Source organism: Notothenia coriiceps, unplaced genomic scaffold (genome assembly GCF_000735185.1).
Source record: "Notothenia coriiceps isolate Sejong01 unplaced genomic scaffold, NC01 NC01_scaffold00035352, whole genome shotgun sequence".
NCBI classification, from domain to species: Eukaryota; Metazoa; Chordata; class Actinopteri; order Perciformes; family Nototheniidae; genus Notothenia; species Notothenia coriiceps.
In genome coordinates, this window is record NW_011368053.1 from 253,716 (window position 1) to 272,749 (window position 19,034).

At 41.7% G+C, this 19,034-nt stretch overlaps 2 protein-coding genes across 2 annotated transcripts in view; both read left to right on the top strand.

The window, feature by feature from the left end:
* Nucleotides 1-967, top strand: part of rp9 (RP9 pre-mRNA splicing factor) — an 8,959-nt gene extending 7,992 nt beyond the window's left edge. The window contains exon 6 of the mRNA XM_010791241.1: nucleotides 36-967. Within this exon, the coding sequence (XP_010789543.1) occupies nucleotides 36-276 (241 nt within the window). The 3' untranslated portion in view covers nucleotides 277-967. The remainder of the gene's footprint in view (nucleotides 1-35) is intronic.
* A 3,515-nt stretch (nucleotides 968-4,482) lies between these two features.
* Nucleotides 4,483-19,034, top strand: part of LOC104962752 (engulfment and cell motility protein 1-like) — a 46,478-nt gene continuing 31,926 nt past the window's right edge. Inside the window, exon 1 of the mRNA XM_010791247.1 lies at nucleotides 4,483-4,686. The gene's annotated coding sequence lies outside the window, so the exon portion shown is untranslated. The remainder of the gene's footprint in view (nucleotides 4,687-19,034) is intronic.

Below are 19,034 nucleotides of genomic sequence, written 5' to 3' on the forward strand. Positions count from 1 at the left end.
GTGTGCCTTGGCAGTCCTGCCTTTCCTGTTTCTAGGATCCAGCAGCTGCAGCAGATGCTTCAGGACAGCACTTCCTCCAATTCAGACAGCTCCTCTTCTTCCTCCTCTTCCTCCTCTTCCTCCTCCTCCTCCTCCTCCTCCTCATCCTCATCAGACAAACACCGCAGCAAGAAGAGAAAAAAGGGGAAGGACAAAAAGAAAAAAGACAAGAAGAAGAGTAAAAAGAAACAGAAGCAGAAGTCGTCCAAAACCAGTGACTCTTCAGATTCAGATTGAGTGTTTGGAACAGGCTTGTTTACTTGTACGCTGTGTGCTTTAAACATAGAGCATGGATGAAGTAGCTGCTTACGTAGTAGTGAAGTTTTCCGCACTCTGAAGACGTTTCTAAGCCTTTTCTAAGTCCACTGTGCATGACTTCCCCAGCCGCTTCATTCTCTCCAGGATGACGACTCGCATTATACCTCCCCTCTGACGGATGGTGCAGCACGGGGTCATACGGCACAGCTGCTTAAGGAAGTGTGTGCAGCGTGTGCCACGGTGCATATGTGTGTCAAAAAGCATTAGCTGCATGGCTAATTAATCTTAAGTGATATGAAATGAGCCCGCTGGTGTAAGAGATAATGTTCTTCTACGGTGTCCGCAAATACAGTGTGTTATTAAGAGATTGTATTTTCCACCATATTTTTGTATCCCTGCCATCTCCCTGGTATTAAATACTTTGATTGTAGAGTGCGCTAAACACAGAGGTGGAAAAAAAAGTCTAAATGAAATGTTGGAGTACAGCTAGAATTTGTCTTCCACGCAAGCCAGAATGTTTGAATGCTTGTTACTGTACAGAAATATTTGAAATGATTTGTGGTTGGAATATGCTCATTAATTTGCTCTAAAGAAAACCACAGCGATGTGAAAAGAATGTATGTGAATGTGCTCCCTTATTCTGAGAATAAAGACAGCTCTCTCTCTCAAATGTTTACTCGGCTCCAGGATTAAGAAAAACAAACATGTTAACCATTTTGGCCTTGAATGAATGTGAAAGAGAATCTTTTTCATATTAACGGTGATCTTTTGAGGACAGTGCAGCGAAACTCCACACGGCCAAGTCTGATCATTAAAAGTGCACAGCGTAGTCCTGCCGTGACCTTCCTCAGAAAAGAAAAGTTGATTTACATGTACAAGAGGCGAAGAACATTTTTCTTTTGATCTTGTCCTGCTAGCAATCTGAGGATACTTCAGAGGGTGTTTCTCAAAAGTCATTTTACAATCTACACAATGCACAGCGATCCTCCCTCTGTGTTCAACTAATCAGCTCTCTATAAGGACTTTGCAGCAGACTTGCCCTTTAGGCCACATTTGAGGAAGCCCTTTGTGTCATTTCGTCATGAGCAACACATTTTTGAGCAGGACTCCCTGTGGAAACGAACTTGAAACATTCCCATTTCCTAATGACCCTGCTGGAGAGACAATTACAGTAGACCTAAAGGGAACAAGCAAACTAGATTTCCATTTAGATTTGTGCATTAAGCTTTCCGAGCAGCTCAAATGCTGTAGGCAGTGTATGTGTTTGTGAGAAATTGCAATTCTATCAAAGAGTGACAGATTATAAGGCCATGAGAGCATTTTAGTTGCAGATTGAACGCTTATTAATTCTCTCTTCCTTTTCATCTTTGCTTGGTCCATCGCCTGGACCAATAACCTAAGATAAATCAGCGTCATTGAAACAGTCTGTTCTGCATTGACTTCTCTCTCTCTGAGTGGAACAATGAATCTCCCAGATGAGATTCAGTCACAGGCTGCTCAGAGGGAGGTTGCGCCACGTAGAGAGAATTTGGTCAACGGAGAGTCTTTATTGAAGCACTCTATCTTCTTGGACCAGGGACAGGTCAGACGGAGTGCCAGGACAGACTCATTTTGCAGATTGTGTTACGACTCAAAACACATTTGCCAAAAACGAGTTAATTAAATCTTTACGAACCGAGCCCTGTGCCTAACACATGAATAATTAATCATGTTTGCCAAATGAGTAGGATGCCAGTTGCAATTATTTTGTAGTCATGTCCTGTTGTCTTCATAGCAGATGTGCAGATATAGTGAAACTGTGTATTTTAATCTAAATTGAGTAACACAGCCAGCTGAAAGGTTTAACTTGAGAGATGAAAAAACATTGACTGCATTTGATTGCTGCAGAGATGCATTGTGAGGCTGCACTTTATTTAATGCATCATGCAGTAGGCTACTTGTATATTGACCATATGGCTTAAAACCACTCCACTGCCTCTTTGCTGTCTCAGATAAAACGATTATATCTTCTGTGAGCCCTCTAATGTACAGTTTGTGGATGTACTCTTTAAAGCTTTGAAGCCAAATTCAGGTTGCAGAAGTCACCAAAACTCACTCAGTTCTATTCCAAAATCACGAGAACAGAACAAAGAAAAAGTAGTTTGGTTTCTTGCTGGAAATCCCCCTAAAAAGGTACACTGAAAAAGCTGAACTGTTGACTTTGATTAAATGTAAATGTCAACAAATTTCACATAACTGTATAAGGTTAGTTGAAATAAATAATATTAAGTTGAACCTTGATATTATTGCTTTTAACTAACCTAATACAGTTATGTGAAATCTGTTGACATTTAAATTTAATTAAAGTCAACGTTTCAGTTTTTCAGTGTAGTGGTTAGAAATTATTTATGCACAATTTAAACTGTGTGTCATATCTAGTGTGACCTTCCAGGGTTAAAGCATATAACCATTTGAAATAAGTATGTGATTTAAGTCAGGTTGAATGCTGAATCTTAACTATATCTCGTTGTATGCAGATAACCTGTTTGCTTTGTGTTTATTTTCTATCTGGCCTGCTTGCCTTTTACAGCCCTTGATCCAATTAACAATTTGATGAAGGCCACAGGCTGTTATTTAGACAGAAGTTTGAATCCTTTGTTTTTCTCAGAGAGAGACAGAGATTTCTGCTGTGTGTGTCGCTCCAGATTATTTCAGGATGGACGGGGCCCCTGTATTAATCCCCCCCCCCCCACCCCCCACACACACACACACACACTCATAAACACACACTTTGGGTTTAATATCAGAAACAGTCTGTTATCCCTGACCAAATGAAGGGGAAGTGGCCTCATGTGGCTCAGTGTTGCTCTGCTCTGAGATAAACTCTTCTATCCTGTCTTTTACAATTACATTGAATGAAACTCCACCATTATGCTGTGTAGGACCACTGTTGTGCTACATTAAAAAGGCTCCTGGTGTATTGAAACATTAGAAGGTCATAATCCTACCCGCCAAACAGTTCTCTGTGTGTATGTGGGGACCAGAGAGCGCTCAATAGCCATGAATTATTAAAGTCATTGTTCCTGTTTGCCTTTCTCTTCTGGCTGCAAGATTGGAGGGAGTTGCGTCTTTGTGCCACTCTGAGTGTGGCACTTCACCTGCTTTATTCACCAATCTAATCTAATCTAATATTGTGTAACAATATGAATACATACACTATTCTTAAAAGGCAGTCACCAAAAAGCTCATCCGTTTTTTTTTTAAACGTAGCTACATATATGCAAACTATTAAAGTACAATCCTAAAATGTGCTATTTTACAATGTTCCTCATATAGCTCAGTAAACACATATCTAACCATTTTTGAACACTTAAAGTTAATCTGCTTAGTACTATATAAACAAGTGCTCAGATATTTGGAAGAAAAATAAAAGACATTTGCTTAAGTTTGGGTAAAAAGCAGCTAAAGTTTGTATAGTACTTTCAACACGGCTGTTGAAGATGTTTGGATCTCACACAATGAAACACGTTTGTTCATTTGTTTGTTGACAAACAGATTTTAAAGAAACAAATGTTAATTGTTGTGAATTCATTTCTGAAGACTTTCATTTTAATAATAACCCTATTTATTCGACTTTTAATGTTGTCATATTTAGTAGGTTGTGTCTAAATGTATGAGATCTACATTTCTTTGCCCAAATCCTAAATGTTCTAGAAAATAACAGTCATCCGAAAAATGATTTGTAGCCACTGAACACTGAAAATAAGAGTAAACTAATCTTGAAATAATAAGAACCATACCTAAAAAAAAGTATATATATAATTAAACAAACATGTGTCAGTGTGTTTTATTAAGTGCCTACAGGTTGAACATCAGGGAGCTGGTGACTCACACCTGTTTCTGAATGGAAGACATGAGTCGAGTAAAAAAGACTCAACAAATTCGCAATTACATGCAGCTTTTTAAAGCGGACATATATGCTAACCATGTCAAATCCTATCATCCTGAAATCAAAAATATAAACCTGAGTGTTTTTTCCCTCTGATCCAATAAGATTGAGTTTGTAGCCTGAAACGTTATGGAGCAAAGCTCGCTGTCTGACTCCGGAGCTGCTAAAAGCCAAAGTAGCCTCCTGACATCTTTATTAAAATCTGATAAATGTCACCACTCGTTAGGCAGTGACTCAGTGAGAGCAGCTGGCTCTCATGTTTTCATGCATCCTCTGTCTGGCATCACCATCAGCCAGCAGACGGCAGAAGAAGAAAAGAGGAAGTGGAAACATCAGCACTATCTCTATACGGTAGAGAGAGGGAGGGAGGGAGCAAACACCGCTGAGTGACACTCACACACACTCACACACAAACTCTGGACATCAGCGCTTTAGTGGAAGAAGTGTCCTCGCCTCGTCAGGTTAGTCAAAGCTTTCTTCTCTTGCGCAAATGTTGGTGTTGAGCAGTGTTTGTAGCTTCACTTCCTCCGCGTTTGGTGCTAAATGTTGAGGATTCACGATGTTTGGCGGCTCGCTGCGCTTTTCCTCAGCAAGCGTTTATGTGTGTTACATTGCAGCGAGACAATGCTGTGTTTCTCCCTCGTCTTTCCCACCCTGTGTGTCCGTTTCCCCCGGCTGTCTTTTACTTTTGTGAAGTGGCCTCAGCGGCTCTTTTGGGCGCTGTTCTTATTATTGACATGCCTCATTAAAGCATCGCAGCCCACTCTGCTTTCACGCAGAGACACACGTTGAACTGCAGTGGAAATCAAACTGCCTTTAAATCCATTCACAGTGCTCCTTTTACTTCTGGTTTGTTAAACAAGTGCGCGTTAAAGCTGCAAGTTGTGTTGTGTTTGCAGCAGATACTGTGAAGGCGCCGAGCTGCTGCTGCTGCTGCTGCTGCTGCTGTTTTCCCGGATCGTTTGTTAGAGCATGCTGTTCGCTTGATAAAGAAAAAGTGATGCGTTCACTGATGCCTCCGATTTCACCCCGCTGCTAATTAAAGAGCTGCTTAAGGGTGTGCGGTGTGTTACTCCAGCACAGCACAGCATGCATGGCCACACCGTGGGCCTGTCATTAGAAGAAGGGAGAGAGAAAGCTAGACAGAAAATGTGATGTTCGAGCTCTGTACTCTCCTACATAACATGAACAGCAACAATGTCAAGATGCATTATAATCTGGCTGCTGTGAATCAAGTTATCTGAAGTCTAATACTTTATATGCCTTCTCTCTACATCAATGGTTAATAAAAGTGGTTTATGGCCGTCATTTATATGCAATCATCACTGTTAAATACCTTTTTAAGGCTTTCAACCCCTTTAAACCAAGCAATGGCCACTTATAACCCCTCAGCATGGTTGCTTATGTCAACGAGTTGAAACTAGTTAGCCAAATGTCTTTGTTCTTGTTATGGGATTCTTATGGGATTTAATAATTCATAATGTTCCTGCTTTGTTAGGCTGATGATGATTGTTGTTCTACCCCTCAAATTTAGCAGGCAAACCATGAATCAAGGTGCATGGGAACCACACCTCTGTTTGATAGACTGTGTGACATTTAGGTTTTTTTTATTCTAACACATCCCAGAAACAAACACTGTATATGAGCCATTCCCAGCCAGCGGTAGGTGTACCCCAGGGGGTACTTCTGCTGTTATTAGGGAGCACATGGAAACATTATACAGTGAAAACATTGGATTTGATCCGCATTCTTGTCTTGTGGGTAAAATAAACATGCAAATAGAATTACATATTGATGTAATGCTGAATTTGAGTATATGTATTGCCATAATAACCTAACCGCTATTACAGGCCCAGCTTTACTAACTATTTGAGTCAATTCATGATGCAATTGAGACTAGTTTAAATAAAAATAGAAGACTAAATGGCTGGTACTCTAAGTAGTGGTATAGGCTAGTAAAGTTAATCTTGACCAAATGTACTGAAGTGAAAAAGAGTCCAATGCTCAACAGTGAACTGTTATGATAGCAGTGCAATATTTTTCATAAAGCCATCCTTTCACTCAAAAGGGTTCTTTGGAAATCATTACTGTAGATGAAAAAATGTGATGTTGTGTGATAAAACTGCCTTGAAACTGCTACTATTCCTCTTTATGCCTTTGGACCCACATTGGTACTTTAAAGGGCCCCTGGCCGTCTGTGGACCCTATTTTAGGAACTGTTGCTCCATATTTCCTCTGTGATCATTCAGTTACCACGAAGAAGCCACAACAGTGTTGGTCTGTGGCACAGAGCGTCTCCCAGCTCCCAACATCAGGGATTCGCTGTCGTCTTCCCTCGCTCCCTCCAGGCAGTTTCTGATGGAGTTAGACCCCATTTACATGCCCTGTTAGCCACCAAAGACATGCCTGTTGTGATGGAGCCACACGCATGCCAGGCATCTCCGTGTCAACTCGATAATAAACACAGGGAAACACAGCCTAGAAACAGGATCATAACCACACGCTGCAATGTTTCAGATTCAGAAAAACAGGAAGTTATCTCCGGCACGGGATGAATGCGTTTTTTGTTCGTGCTGTTCTGGGATTATTATTGAGGTAAATATTTTGAGGTTATTGTCTGTTGTCTCTCTTGTTGTCCATGACGATCTAGAGTGTTATTCAATGTGAGTTTCTATCGGTGTAATGTACTTGAACTGAGAGATCGTGTTTTACATTGTGAGGTTTTGGCCTCCATGTGCACCCTGTTGGTGTGGTTGACAGAGGGTTAGAGATTGATGTTTTTGGTTTTAGACTCAGGTCTGGCACAGCTTTAGCAGTCAAGGAACGCAATTTTCGACTCACCCTTTGGAACAAACCACTAACTTCAGCACACTCTCCCATTAAACTGGTATGGGAAGTTTAATGTGTGCTAGTATCTGTCCAGGTCAGAATTGAAGTGTACCAGAAGTGTTTTATATCAGTTTTACAGCCACCTGAGGGACCTAAATGTCAAAAGGAATGCACATGCATGCAAAAACAAGATTTATTAGCAATAACCGCCATTTCTTGTTAGCTGGCTTACCCAAATAAAGGTTCCTTTATCCCTACCTACAGGGTCTTTAAAAATCAGCAATATCAATGGAGCACTGCAACACAAGAGTAAATGAGAAGTGAGATAGAAAATACGGCAGCGTTGACGTTTACCAGAGTCATTAAGCCAAATAAAGTGATGGAATTAAACTTTAGCGCCGTGGTGTTTTATTTTAAATAGTGAAACATAATCCTGGAAATCAGATTAGTGGAAGGAGGCAGAGATCGTAGAGTTCTTTTTGTGAGAGGGTGGCTGACTCGCTTATTGCATCACATGCAAGATTCTGATTTTGTATCTCTTTGACACAGCCTACTGTTTGGTATACTCTCACCACCTCCTGAAGTGTAACCTTGTCTCCTCTCGCCTGTCAGAGCCCCCTCCCTCCCTCCTCTTGCAACTTGTTATCTTTCTCTCATTAGCTTACTCTCTCACACATACTATCTTACTGTCTCTCTCACATAAGCATCTACCCCGTTTCTTGCCGTTTCTTCTCATTTGCTTCCTCTCACATTGCAGCACACACTTCCCCCATCTACTTTCTCACTCTCATTTCTTGCTCCTTGAGGGAAATGAAGGTATGTAAATTGTTTTCTCCCTGATGTATGCCCGGCCTATGCTATCGGTCCATCTTAATGAACTCATTTCCCCCTTTTTCTCCTAAAAGCTCAGAATCGCAACATTAGAGTAACACCAAAAACTTCTGGGCCAATGTCATGTCTTTAGATCTTTCTATGTATTTGTGTGCAATCAGCCAGTGATAATGCATATGAAAACAACCTGCATGCAAATGAAAGTACTGGCAGCCTTGCTTGTTGTACAAACTGGAGTGCTTCACCTTCAGCAGCTTGAAGTTAGATTAATTTGCAGTTCCAAATGAGACAAATGTTGTCTTGCATAATTGCTCCCTGTGGTACAAAGTTAATTAAAACAGCAGGTACCAGAGGTGTGATGGGAAGGTGCCAGACAGCCAGACAGATATAGGTGGGTGAGGAGAGATCTCATAGGTACTAATGCCATGTTCTGCTCTTTAGTTTACTGATTATTGCCTTGGGCGAATTTCAAATCCGGGCAGCTCTTTCACTTGGGAAGAAAAAATGCAATAAATAGGAGAAACCGATGGACGAAGGTTGTTGTTTTATGGCAAACCGTGATCATGGGAATACGCTCACGAATGTACATCGACCTTTTGCTGTGTGCATCTATAAATGTATGTGTTTTTGTTCCTAGGGCACAGAGTCCATCCATTCTTTGAATATGAATCCGTTTGAGCGGAGAGCATCCGCAGGCGTGTTTCTCCGTCCGAGTCTAGACTTTACGCGGAGTGAAGCAGCCCTATATGACCCAGAAAGTGATACGGTTCCCTCTGCGTGCTCGCTCTGCCCGCTCTGCCCGCTGCATTCCAGCTGTGGTACTGCCGCAGAGCTCTGTAAATATTGAGTGAGAGGTTAGCCAGCTCTTTTTCTCTCTGTGCGTGTGTGGTGTTTAGCATTTCTCAACTAAGAGCCACTCAGCCTGCTCAGAGCCTACTGAGTAGGATAAATGGTAAGCTAGTCTCTGTCTCACCCGTATATCCCCGTTCCAGCTGTGTGAGGGGCTTGGCCTGACTTCACGCTCAACGCTGGATACTTTTTTTTGGGATTGTCCAACGGGTGCGGTTATTAGAGGCTACTAGAGTACAGTGTGTGCAGCTGTTGTAGGATGTGCGGATGCTTCAGTAGCATCACACAGTGTATGATTTATGGCAGGTTTGCACATGTTCTGCACAGATCATCCAGATTTCAGCGCTGTGTCAGTTATTATGTTTCTCCAAGGCTTCCCTGCATCCTTTTCGCAGTAGCCACGTGCTGGTGTTTCAGTATGACCCAGGTGCTGAACACAGGTTTACTTAGCTGTGACGTATATTGTAACTTTCCCCATGTGTATGCGTAGCCCTTTAGGTGTCGTGCAATAGTATAGGTCATTGCTTGATCTCTATGTTTCTGTTCATATATGTATGCTGGCTGTCAAGCTCCCATCTGTTCATCAATGCATCTCTTGATCCATGAGTCCATCCATCCATACATCCTTTGGCTTTTTACCTCTTTCTCCCTGTGATCAGGTGGTCTGGCCCTACGATGCACACTTCCCCTGGCAGTGTACTCCCACTATTATCTTTTTTTTCTGCACAGTTCTCCCCAAATGTTGAACTTTGGTATTTATGTTGAACCATTACTTACCTGAACTTGCTGTCTCTCATGTAATAATGAGTGTTCTGTTTGATGTCTGATCTGGGGTGGAGAGGGATTTTAGGAAACGTCAAGCACATCATCACAGACAGTGCCGCATTCTTTTTGTTTTTTCACACCCTGTATAGCGGTGAGAAAGTTGAGAAACTGTGAATGTGAGCCAAACACTACTGTAACTCAAATGATGTGCATCAGATTAGAAGGGCAGGTGGGAGGTGTCATGTCCCCTGAAGCATTTATGTTCTGATTTGATGCTTTCTGGGGAAAAGAAAAAACTTGAAATGTCACAGAATTTCTTTCTTACTTTTAGTTGTTTTTGTGGTACATGTCAAATATACCTGCAAACTTTCTGCAGTATTTAAAGTTTAAAAAAAGCATGGAGCAATCAAAGCAGGCAATCTTTGCACATAAAGGGGTGTAAAATGTGTTCATATAAAAACTAACCGTTTCTGGCAGGTTAATTTGACCTTCATCTGAAAACAAATGTACTCATTAAAGGGAACTCAACCCTTCTCACTCACCATAGTCTATTGGCATGTATTTAGGGTATATGTGATTTAGTTAAATAAAGTATTTAAATTACCTAAGGACAGATACCATGGTCAGTTCAGTCTCAGGCACATCGTTGAGACTGCAAACCACTACATTGACATAGATATGTTGGTGTGTGTGTTTGTGAACTATGAGTCACATGTTGAAGGCAGGGTCCAACCGGAGGTGGGCTTCATGTTGTCTCTCTGCGTCTCCCAGGTGCACACAACCCTGATCTTGTCAGATCTGTCCCCTGATGAGAGTGGACAGCACACACGGATGAATGGAGGTTCAGTGAGATGGACCGGGAATCAAATCAGCCTGTTGTTTTCTGGGTATGGGAGGGGGGTGTCACAGTTTCTAAGAAACCTACAGACTTATTTGTTTCTTATTTTACAGCTTAAATGACAACATAGCCTCTCTCTCTTTTCCATCTTTAACTTGCTTTCTAGTTTTCCATCTTTCTCTTTTAATTTCTCAGTCAATCTTAGCCATGATTATAGTAGTCTCAGTTTTCTGTGATTAGTGTAGTGGTTAGAAAATGACTCTTTAAAGACTTGATTTATTCCTCGCTGTGACTGAAAGACACTTGCAAATGATGTAATTTTGTTTGTTTTCTTTCAAATGTGTAATGGTAGGGTTCCCACTGTGAGCTCCACCACAATAAAACTCCTTTTTATAGATTCTTTCTCAGTGCAAACTTCATTTCAAGTTATTTCTGTTAGGAAGACTGGAGGGTAGACTGAAGAGAGAAGTGCAATAACGCATATCTAAACGTATTGCATAATTAATGTATGGGTTCAGATTGAAGATTTGAACCCATTCTGTCACGACGCAGGCCTCGGCGGTGTCGAAGTGCTGCAACAGTTTCTTTTCTTGGGACTAGTCAAGGCTAGCTCTTGAGAAAAGAGATTGAGGAGTGGAGGGTCTCTCATAAAAGGCCAAGGTCACTAGCTCACTGGTTCCCTCTGGCTGGGGAACTGCAGGCCTTGGATTGAAAGTGTGTAGCTTTATGTCAGGGCTGCCTCTGAGTCTCTGAATAAATCAAAAACACATAAGGACATTCGAAACAAGACATATTGATATCTCCTCTATCTCGCTCTTCTTTTGCTCTGAATTTATCTCTTCATGCCTCTCTTTAAAGACTTTACGAACCGATGCTCCGTTCCTTCATTTATCCATTTCTATCTCTCTTCCTCAACACTTGTTCTGCCTCCTGCCTAGTGTTTTCAGCAGAACTTTCCATCTAAACAACTCCCTATACTGTACGCATTGCTCAAGTCCTCCTGGCCCTCTCAGCCCACAAATTGACCACAAGCATCAGCAGAGTTCAACAGAGCATCAAGAATATATTGACCTCCACAAGACCCCAGTACTCGTGTCTCGTGTTGCTATTTTTAAGTTACAGCCCGAAGTGTGTTTTCTGCTCACTGTAACCACCCAGTAGAAACAAGTCATAATCACTCTCACACCTGGATGCTATATTTCATCATCTGTAAGCAGCAATACTGTAAATATGGTCTGCGGCTGGGTAATTCCTCTGTGATAAAAAAAACGCTGAACAAAGAAGTCTTCCTTTAGGCCCACCCCAAAGCTTTGCTCACCGGGATTGCAATGCCCTTTATAGAACAACAGGTCAACAGGTCAAGCCTAACCAGAGGTATTGGATAGCTTTTGTTTACTTTACTTTGTCCAAGAGGCGACATTTCAACTTGCCCTTAAGTCTATTTTGTGTCCAGAGTGTTGAAAGTTAAATTATTATTTATTTGTCTTTCTTTCTGCCTGATGAGGTTAGAAAAACTAAGTAAGCAACAGTATGAGACTGTTGGCATATATTTACCCAGTACTTTTGTTATGAAAACACCCATAGGAGGACTCGATTGAGTATTCCTGGTCCTGTGTTGTGCTTATCTGTGTTTTTGCTTCTAGTCATTCCTGCCAGCTATGTTGTTGTGTCTATAGACCCAGGTTTTCCCACCATCTGAGACCAAACCTCTAGGAGTGTTTTGTTGTCTGTTAGACTCAGCTGTGCCATTGTTTTTGATCTCGGGATTGTTTTTTTTGTTTTCTCTTTGTGGCCTGAGCAGATTCCCCATCTGTAAACCACCTGCCTTACCCCATGTCACCCTGGCTGGTCTGTGCTGGCCACACATCAGTGTTTCCCATTTCCTGTGAATACTACACGTTGTCAGTGTGCCTAGCCTTTATCCTATGCCCAGCTAGAAACTGAAGGATAACACGGTACAGCTCAGTTCAGCTGAGTTAAGCGCGGCTCTCTGAGAGAAGAGGGGTATTGTAATGCTGGTCTTAATGTTGCCTTCAGGGCTTGTTGCTGTGTCTATTCTTTTGTTGTCTGCAGGGGGAAGCTTAACACTTATTTGTGCATGTCCAACTTGTCTGGCAGCATTTTATAGCCCAGAAAGTGCTGTTGAAGAAAGGCACAGGAAATACCAATGGCATTTCCCAACAACGGCAGAGCTAACGGATACATAACAGTCTTTAAACATGTGGTGAAAGTTGGTTATACACGAAGCGAGGGTTTCAAAAGTACACTTTAGTTAATATGAAAACGCCTCTTTTGAAGCAAGGTGGAAGATGAGCCACTTCCTGCCATTATGTGCTTGTGAACTGATCCATTTCCTGTTGACAGAAAGTATGAAGAGAAAGGTCAAGAGGTGGAGGCACAACCTGATGTAACGTCGTTAGTTGTAGTTTTCAGTATGGATAACAGGGCAGGCTGACATGTGAAACCGGTTGTGTCTCATGTCTGTTTCAATATTCTCAGTGAATGGATGTATGCAGGGCAGCTATGCAACGATTACATCATCTAATGACATCGTACCCACAGCAATGAAAGCTTGACCCGAGGAATGCCCCCCGCTTGTGTTTTTCTTGCCCCCCTTTCTCAGTCTCTCTGTTTCACAAAAATATGGGTAACATACAATTAACCCATAAAAGGCAAAAACATCTTTGAATCTTATTCCCCAGTCCATAAATAGCCTGACTTCAACCTCATTTATTGTTTCTGCCTTTGTACCACAAGCAAACCCCTTCCCACAGTTTTACTCCAAGTTAACAATAATAAGACAACCACTAGCAAAGCCTCAATGAATGGCTTTGAAGGAACTGGACTAGGCACGCAGGAGGGATGGAAGTGTTTTAGCAGTGGCCAGTCACCACACTGTGAGGGTGGAGGCTCAACTGGCATGGGCACCGGCTCGTGACTGACCAGGTAGGGCTGGAGCCTTTCAGTGGGTAAACATAGGGGAGGGCATGGGTGTAGCATATGGTTAACAAAAAATAAAAAGACGCGGGGGATAAATAAATAATAGGATGGCTGTGGAGAGTGGGAGGCTGAGGGCAGTGTTTAAGGGTTAGCAAATGAATGGGTGAGCCCAAAGATAGAGCATGGGGCATCTGTCAGGAGAGGGGAGGCGTTGTGGTGAGGGTGTGGCAGCATGAAGGGAGTTTGGGAAGAGACTCAGTAGGCAGGAATGAGTAAAAGAACAGTAACAAGCATCTGTGAGACTATAAAAGGCAAGAAAGGAAAATATTTTAAATATCAGTGCCAGTATATTATTCCTGGCAAGCATGAGCTTATGTGTTGTGGCTGTGTGCAGTGGTGTGATACTGATGAGCCATTGGTGGTGGTGATGAATAACAGTGTGCCTCCAACAGTGCAGTCAGTCAGTATGGAGGATAGGCAAAGAGCACCCAGCAGGGAGGAAGGGAGTGTTTTGGTGCGGCCAAGTCTTGAAGCCACCCAAGACATGTGTGGAGGTGGGTGTGTTTGCATGTGTGGAATTAAGGGTATCTTGATGTATAGCCACAGCTGGGGGTGGGCTCTGGGAGGGGACAGAGAGACAGCTGGCAGAGCAAAGGGTGAGTGTAACGAGGAGCGAGTGTGACAGCCACACTGACTCCTTTGTTCCCACTCTCTTGTGCCAGTCACAGCGAGTAGCCTCCATGGCTGATCTGTGTAGGGACTGAAAATGTTCACAGCACCCAGACCACAGACACGGCAGGGAGGCCATGGTGAGGAAAACTTCCCACTGGTTAATAAAGTCGTGACATTGATGATGACGCTTGGAGTGCCAACTTTGATCTTTAGCGTTGGATGGCTACAGGTTTCCACCCAGTTTGATGTTGGCACAACATTCTCCTTCCTTCCCTTGGCTACAGGTGTACTGATTGCATTATTCATTTTTTGGTGATTTATAAGCAGTGGATATACATCTGCGATAGTTTGACACAAAATCCTCCGCCTTTGTCAGTCAGTTAAAAGTGTTTTTCTTGGGTTTACTTAGTGCCCGGATAACCTTTCTTAATGCCAACGTAGGTCATTTTTAATCTCAAAAACTGTATTTATCATATTTATGTTTTTTGGTAATTTAATAAGATAATTGTCTAAATGAAATAATTGCTAAATTCTAGCAGACTAGCCAATATTAGCATTGTAGTCGGCCAGTTCTCAATAAATCGTTTTTATATTTTCTGACTGGTTTTGTGGATTACAAGCTAGTCCTTGTTAAATGCAGTCCTTAGGGCGTGTGTTAAAGGGCATACTAGTTACTGAACATGAAACTTCTATCGTAAAGCCAATGGAGCTAGCATTATCAGAGCACTTTAGCTCATCCTTACCCTGGCCTTAGCACTCTGTCATTAGAGTAGCGTTAGCACTTCAATGCAACACTTTGAAATCGTTTTTATATATTTTTTTCATAGGTGTGTGTTGTGTGTGTGCTTGTTTCACTGACAGCTGACAATAGCAGCAGAAGATTTACACAAGATAGCCTATAACCATTGTTAATAATGTCATTGTACCTGTAGAGCACTTATTACGCTTGTGATGATAGTCATCAGTGCGAACATAATTGTAGCGCCAGCAACATTGAACAGCAGCCTGCTCGCTATATGCCTGGGTAATGAGTGTTGTTGAGGGCATGGGTTCTCCCCTGAGTTATGGTTTAATAAGAGGACTCATTTTTACTCTGGTGGAGAGTAGCGCTGTATGTGTGCATTGCTCCTGTGTGGCTTCTGGAGGAAATGCTGCTACGGAGTGCATCTAGTCTATCAAGATGCAAGGTCACCTGAGACGGCTTCCTGCACCTTTCTTTTATTAAACCTGTCTGCTGTCTGTATGCATTTATCTTTCTAAGCACGTTAATTTTCACTCCTCAGAATGCCAGTAGCCTGCAAATAATAGACCTATGGATGGAGGATGTACTCTTATCGCGTATTCCTTCATGTTATTAAGAGGTGCTTCTCAAAGGCTCTACAGTAAAGCGTCCACCCGCTTACCACCATTTATCTTTACTTTTTTCTTTTTCTAGTTAAATACGCTTTTTTAGGTCCTGACTTCTTCCTCTGAGTATCTGAACCATTTAGTTCAAGTAGGACATGTAAAAATAGCCACAAATCAATCCCAAATGCTCTCGGGCTCTTCGCACATCTCGATCTAGGCTAGCACAACCCAATAGGGGATAGAGTGACACGGCATTCAAAGCTGGGCCGAATGACTGGCAGACCGGCACTTTAGAGGAGGACATGTTCAGATGGGACTGGTAGCAGTGATTCAGGCCTTGACACACTTTTAAAAGCCATTAAAGAGGCTGTGGTGGATTATGGTTTGCTGAGCTATGATGATGATATGACCTTTTAGTTATTACATGCTCGAGCTGAGATGGTAATCCTCTGAGCTATTGAATTTAGCTAAATGGAGACCATGTTTCCATTAAAAGATGTGTGAGATTTGTACAACAATGTATCGGGGGTTTACAGCAGACCGTAATATTGATGGCACAGAAATGTCTCGTAGTGTAATGTGTTGTGAGACTCCACCATAGTGATAGCATGGAAAGACCTGCGGGGCCAAGAAGCAGGCGGGCACAGAGCAATCATAGATCTTCAGATTATTTTATATAGGTTGCATCCAACATTTTTTTTAATCAAATATCACAAGCTCATAACACAAGATAAGATTTTTTTAAACTAAAGATTTTTTCCCATCTAAAATATGTCCTATTTTTTTTTTAATCTATGGTTAAAAAGAAAGCTAATTTTGAGATTATAGGCCTTTCGTTTTAAACCTTGCTTCAGGCCTAATGTTATTAATATAATTGAAAACCGAAGGGCTGCATGGTTTTTAAACTTTTTTTTATATATAGGCCTACCTTTATGCCATTTCTATCATGCATGAACATATTCTAAAGTATTTTCAGTGTGCTACATTGCATGGGAACAAGCACCCATCATTTGCTTAGGCTACCAGTTACCAAAACAAAAACCTGTGTTTGAGAGAATGAATGAAGAAAACTAAAATGTTTCAGAACAAAAATAAAACATGCTGTTTTATTCTTTTAGGAACATAACCCAATTGTATCTAACCAACCAGATTTCTGGCTAAAAACATTGTGTTTGTACCAAAAAATGGGTCGTCTTGTACTTTCAAATCAAAGACAACAATGACAATAAAAACTATGCCAGAAATCTTTTGTCACATTTTTAGCAGCGCAGGGTAACACAGCATGATATAATCAAATCACCACAAACACTGATAATTGGATTCTATCACAACTACATTCGAAAAGATTTATTTTTTATTTCTGCTGATGGCATGCTGAAGCACTGTTTGTTCACTGTGTGTGTAGACCTTTTCATTCTGTGTTGACCCTTGCGAGGCACCCAACATATCAGAAGCTCTCTGTGCACTGGAGTTTCATGGGAAAAACCTGCACTGCAAACACTTTGGCAAAATATACACCAACATCCTGTGTGTACGACTGCATGGCTTCGGCCTGATACCAAATGTCTGAAAGCAATCTTGGTTGTGTATGTTTGTCCAAACATTGAGCCAAATGAAAACATGGCCTTGGTGGCTCGGCAATCATTTGCAATGGAAATTCCCCGACCTGGGATGCCCAATCCTTCACATCCCATTCAACTCAATGGGGCACATGCCAGGCATGCCAGCAATGTGAGTTAATCTCCTGTAATGTAACAAAGCATGTCTGAAAAAAAAGCTCTCTAGTCATCAGCGAACCAGTAGCCTTTTAGCTTTAACCCCCACTAAGACTGTTGGTATAACTGTAATTCTTTCTGTATAACCAACAGGAAAATGCCTGTAGCTGGAAGATACCTCGTATCATCTGTGTGTTTTTACAAAGCTGCAGATTTGCCAATTTATAATGTTAGGCCTGATCTTTTTCAAAACCCAACAATCCTTGACCATATGTTTCTTCAAAACTAAAAACAGTCTCCGTTCAAGATGTGCAGGAACAACAAGGATTCTGTCACATCGCAACTCATTTGTACGCCAACTGTGGTTCAATATGCAGAAATGTGATGTGGGACAACACCCCGCCCCCCCCCCCCCCCAACGGTGAAGTAGGAGCCATTTTATTTTGTATTCATTTGACTTTTGAAATGAACAATATTTACATATTCATGGTCTCCGGGTTTTTAATGAGGGGGAAAAAGTCCATGTTCTTAAAAAGAATGATTGCACTGTATAAAATTAAGTTTTTTTTGTCGATATATCCACACCACACTATTCTAAGCGGAGCTTTTTTTTAATATGTATGTAGGGAAGTTATGCTGCAGTTTTCTCAACAATCTTCTCTGCCGGCTGGATAAAATTCATGTTTGAATACCATCATTCTTGTCTTTATGTAACATTTCCTGTTAAATTTTCCTCTCTTACAACATGAAAGCACTCATACACAAGCTTGTTTTTCTTGTGGTATAGATTCAACATTTTCCCCCTGGTTACAACCCTGTGTTCACTCGTTTTTTAAAAAGAGACGTGTTGAACAAGATGTGCACCATACTTAAAGTAATTACTTCACTCTGCCATCCCTTTTCTCTAAAATGAGTGAAACTAAGCCTTTAGCTACAGTATTGTTCTTGCATAATCCTCACTGCTCTATTCTTGTGCTTCCACACAACTCATGTTTGGTCGGAAGAGTGCACTACTCTTTTTGTGGGTCCGTGGGTGTGTTCAACTCCTCAAAGCACCTGCCTGTTTGGTTTACAATTAGATCATAGAAGACTTGCCATCATTATCTTCCTCATGAACAGCGTTAATCCCGTTAAGAGATGGAACAAGCTCTGTGTTTTATGAATGAGAAGCCCCACAGAGGGGAGTTTTACATCTGTTTTGTTATGCTTGTGTGTACACTTGTAGTTGTGTGAGCATCTCTTCCATAATAACCGCTGGTACTTTTTCCCTCCTGCTGTCTGGGGTGTCATTTTAGCACTCTAAGGAATTATGTGATCTGTTTTGGTTCATTTCCAAACTCTTGGTCAAATCAAAAACCAAGCTGTGCATGACCCTGCTGGACTGCATTTTACACCTTACTGGATGCGTGTGGAGTTTCTACCTATTTTCTTTTAAACATTTCGTGAGCACAAAGCAACTTGATTTTCCAACTGCTGTATTTGTAAGAGTTATTTATTGTATTCCATAACAGCATTTGTATGGTCCAGACCAGCAGGCATGTGATAAAACATCATGGCACTATGTTGGAGAAGAGTTATTGATTTCCCCCGGGGTCATGCAGTTTGATTAGTTACACAAACTGGAGCCGGTCCCAAATGTACTGTCTGTTTTTTCAATGAAGGCCCAGCTTCATAACATGAACTGTGTCAGTGTTTGTATAGACATTAGGCAGTCTATGTTTATGTGGTTGTTTGCCTTCTCTCTTGAATAAGAGGGGGTGTGAGAAGAGAGATGCTCGGATTCGCTCGCTGTTCTGCTGGAGTAGTCAAGGTCACTTTATGATGGAGGCCTTTTTCTGCTTGTGAATGAAGAATGCAATGCTAGTCCCTCCTGAAGCTACAACGCCTCCTGCCTTTACACACACACACACACAGAGGGGTCCAGTGAACTTTTTCAGGATGGCCTGTTCCTTGAAGCGTGGCCTCAGAGGCTCCTATCATTGTTGTCTCCAGTGATCAGTCAGGGACAAGGCCCCCCCCTATC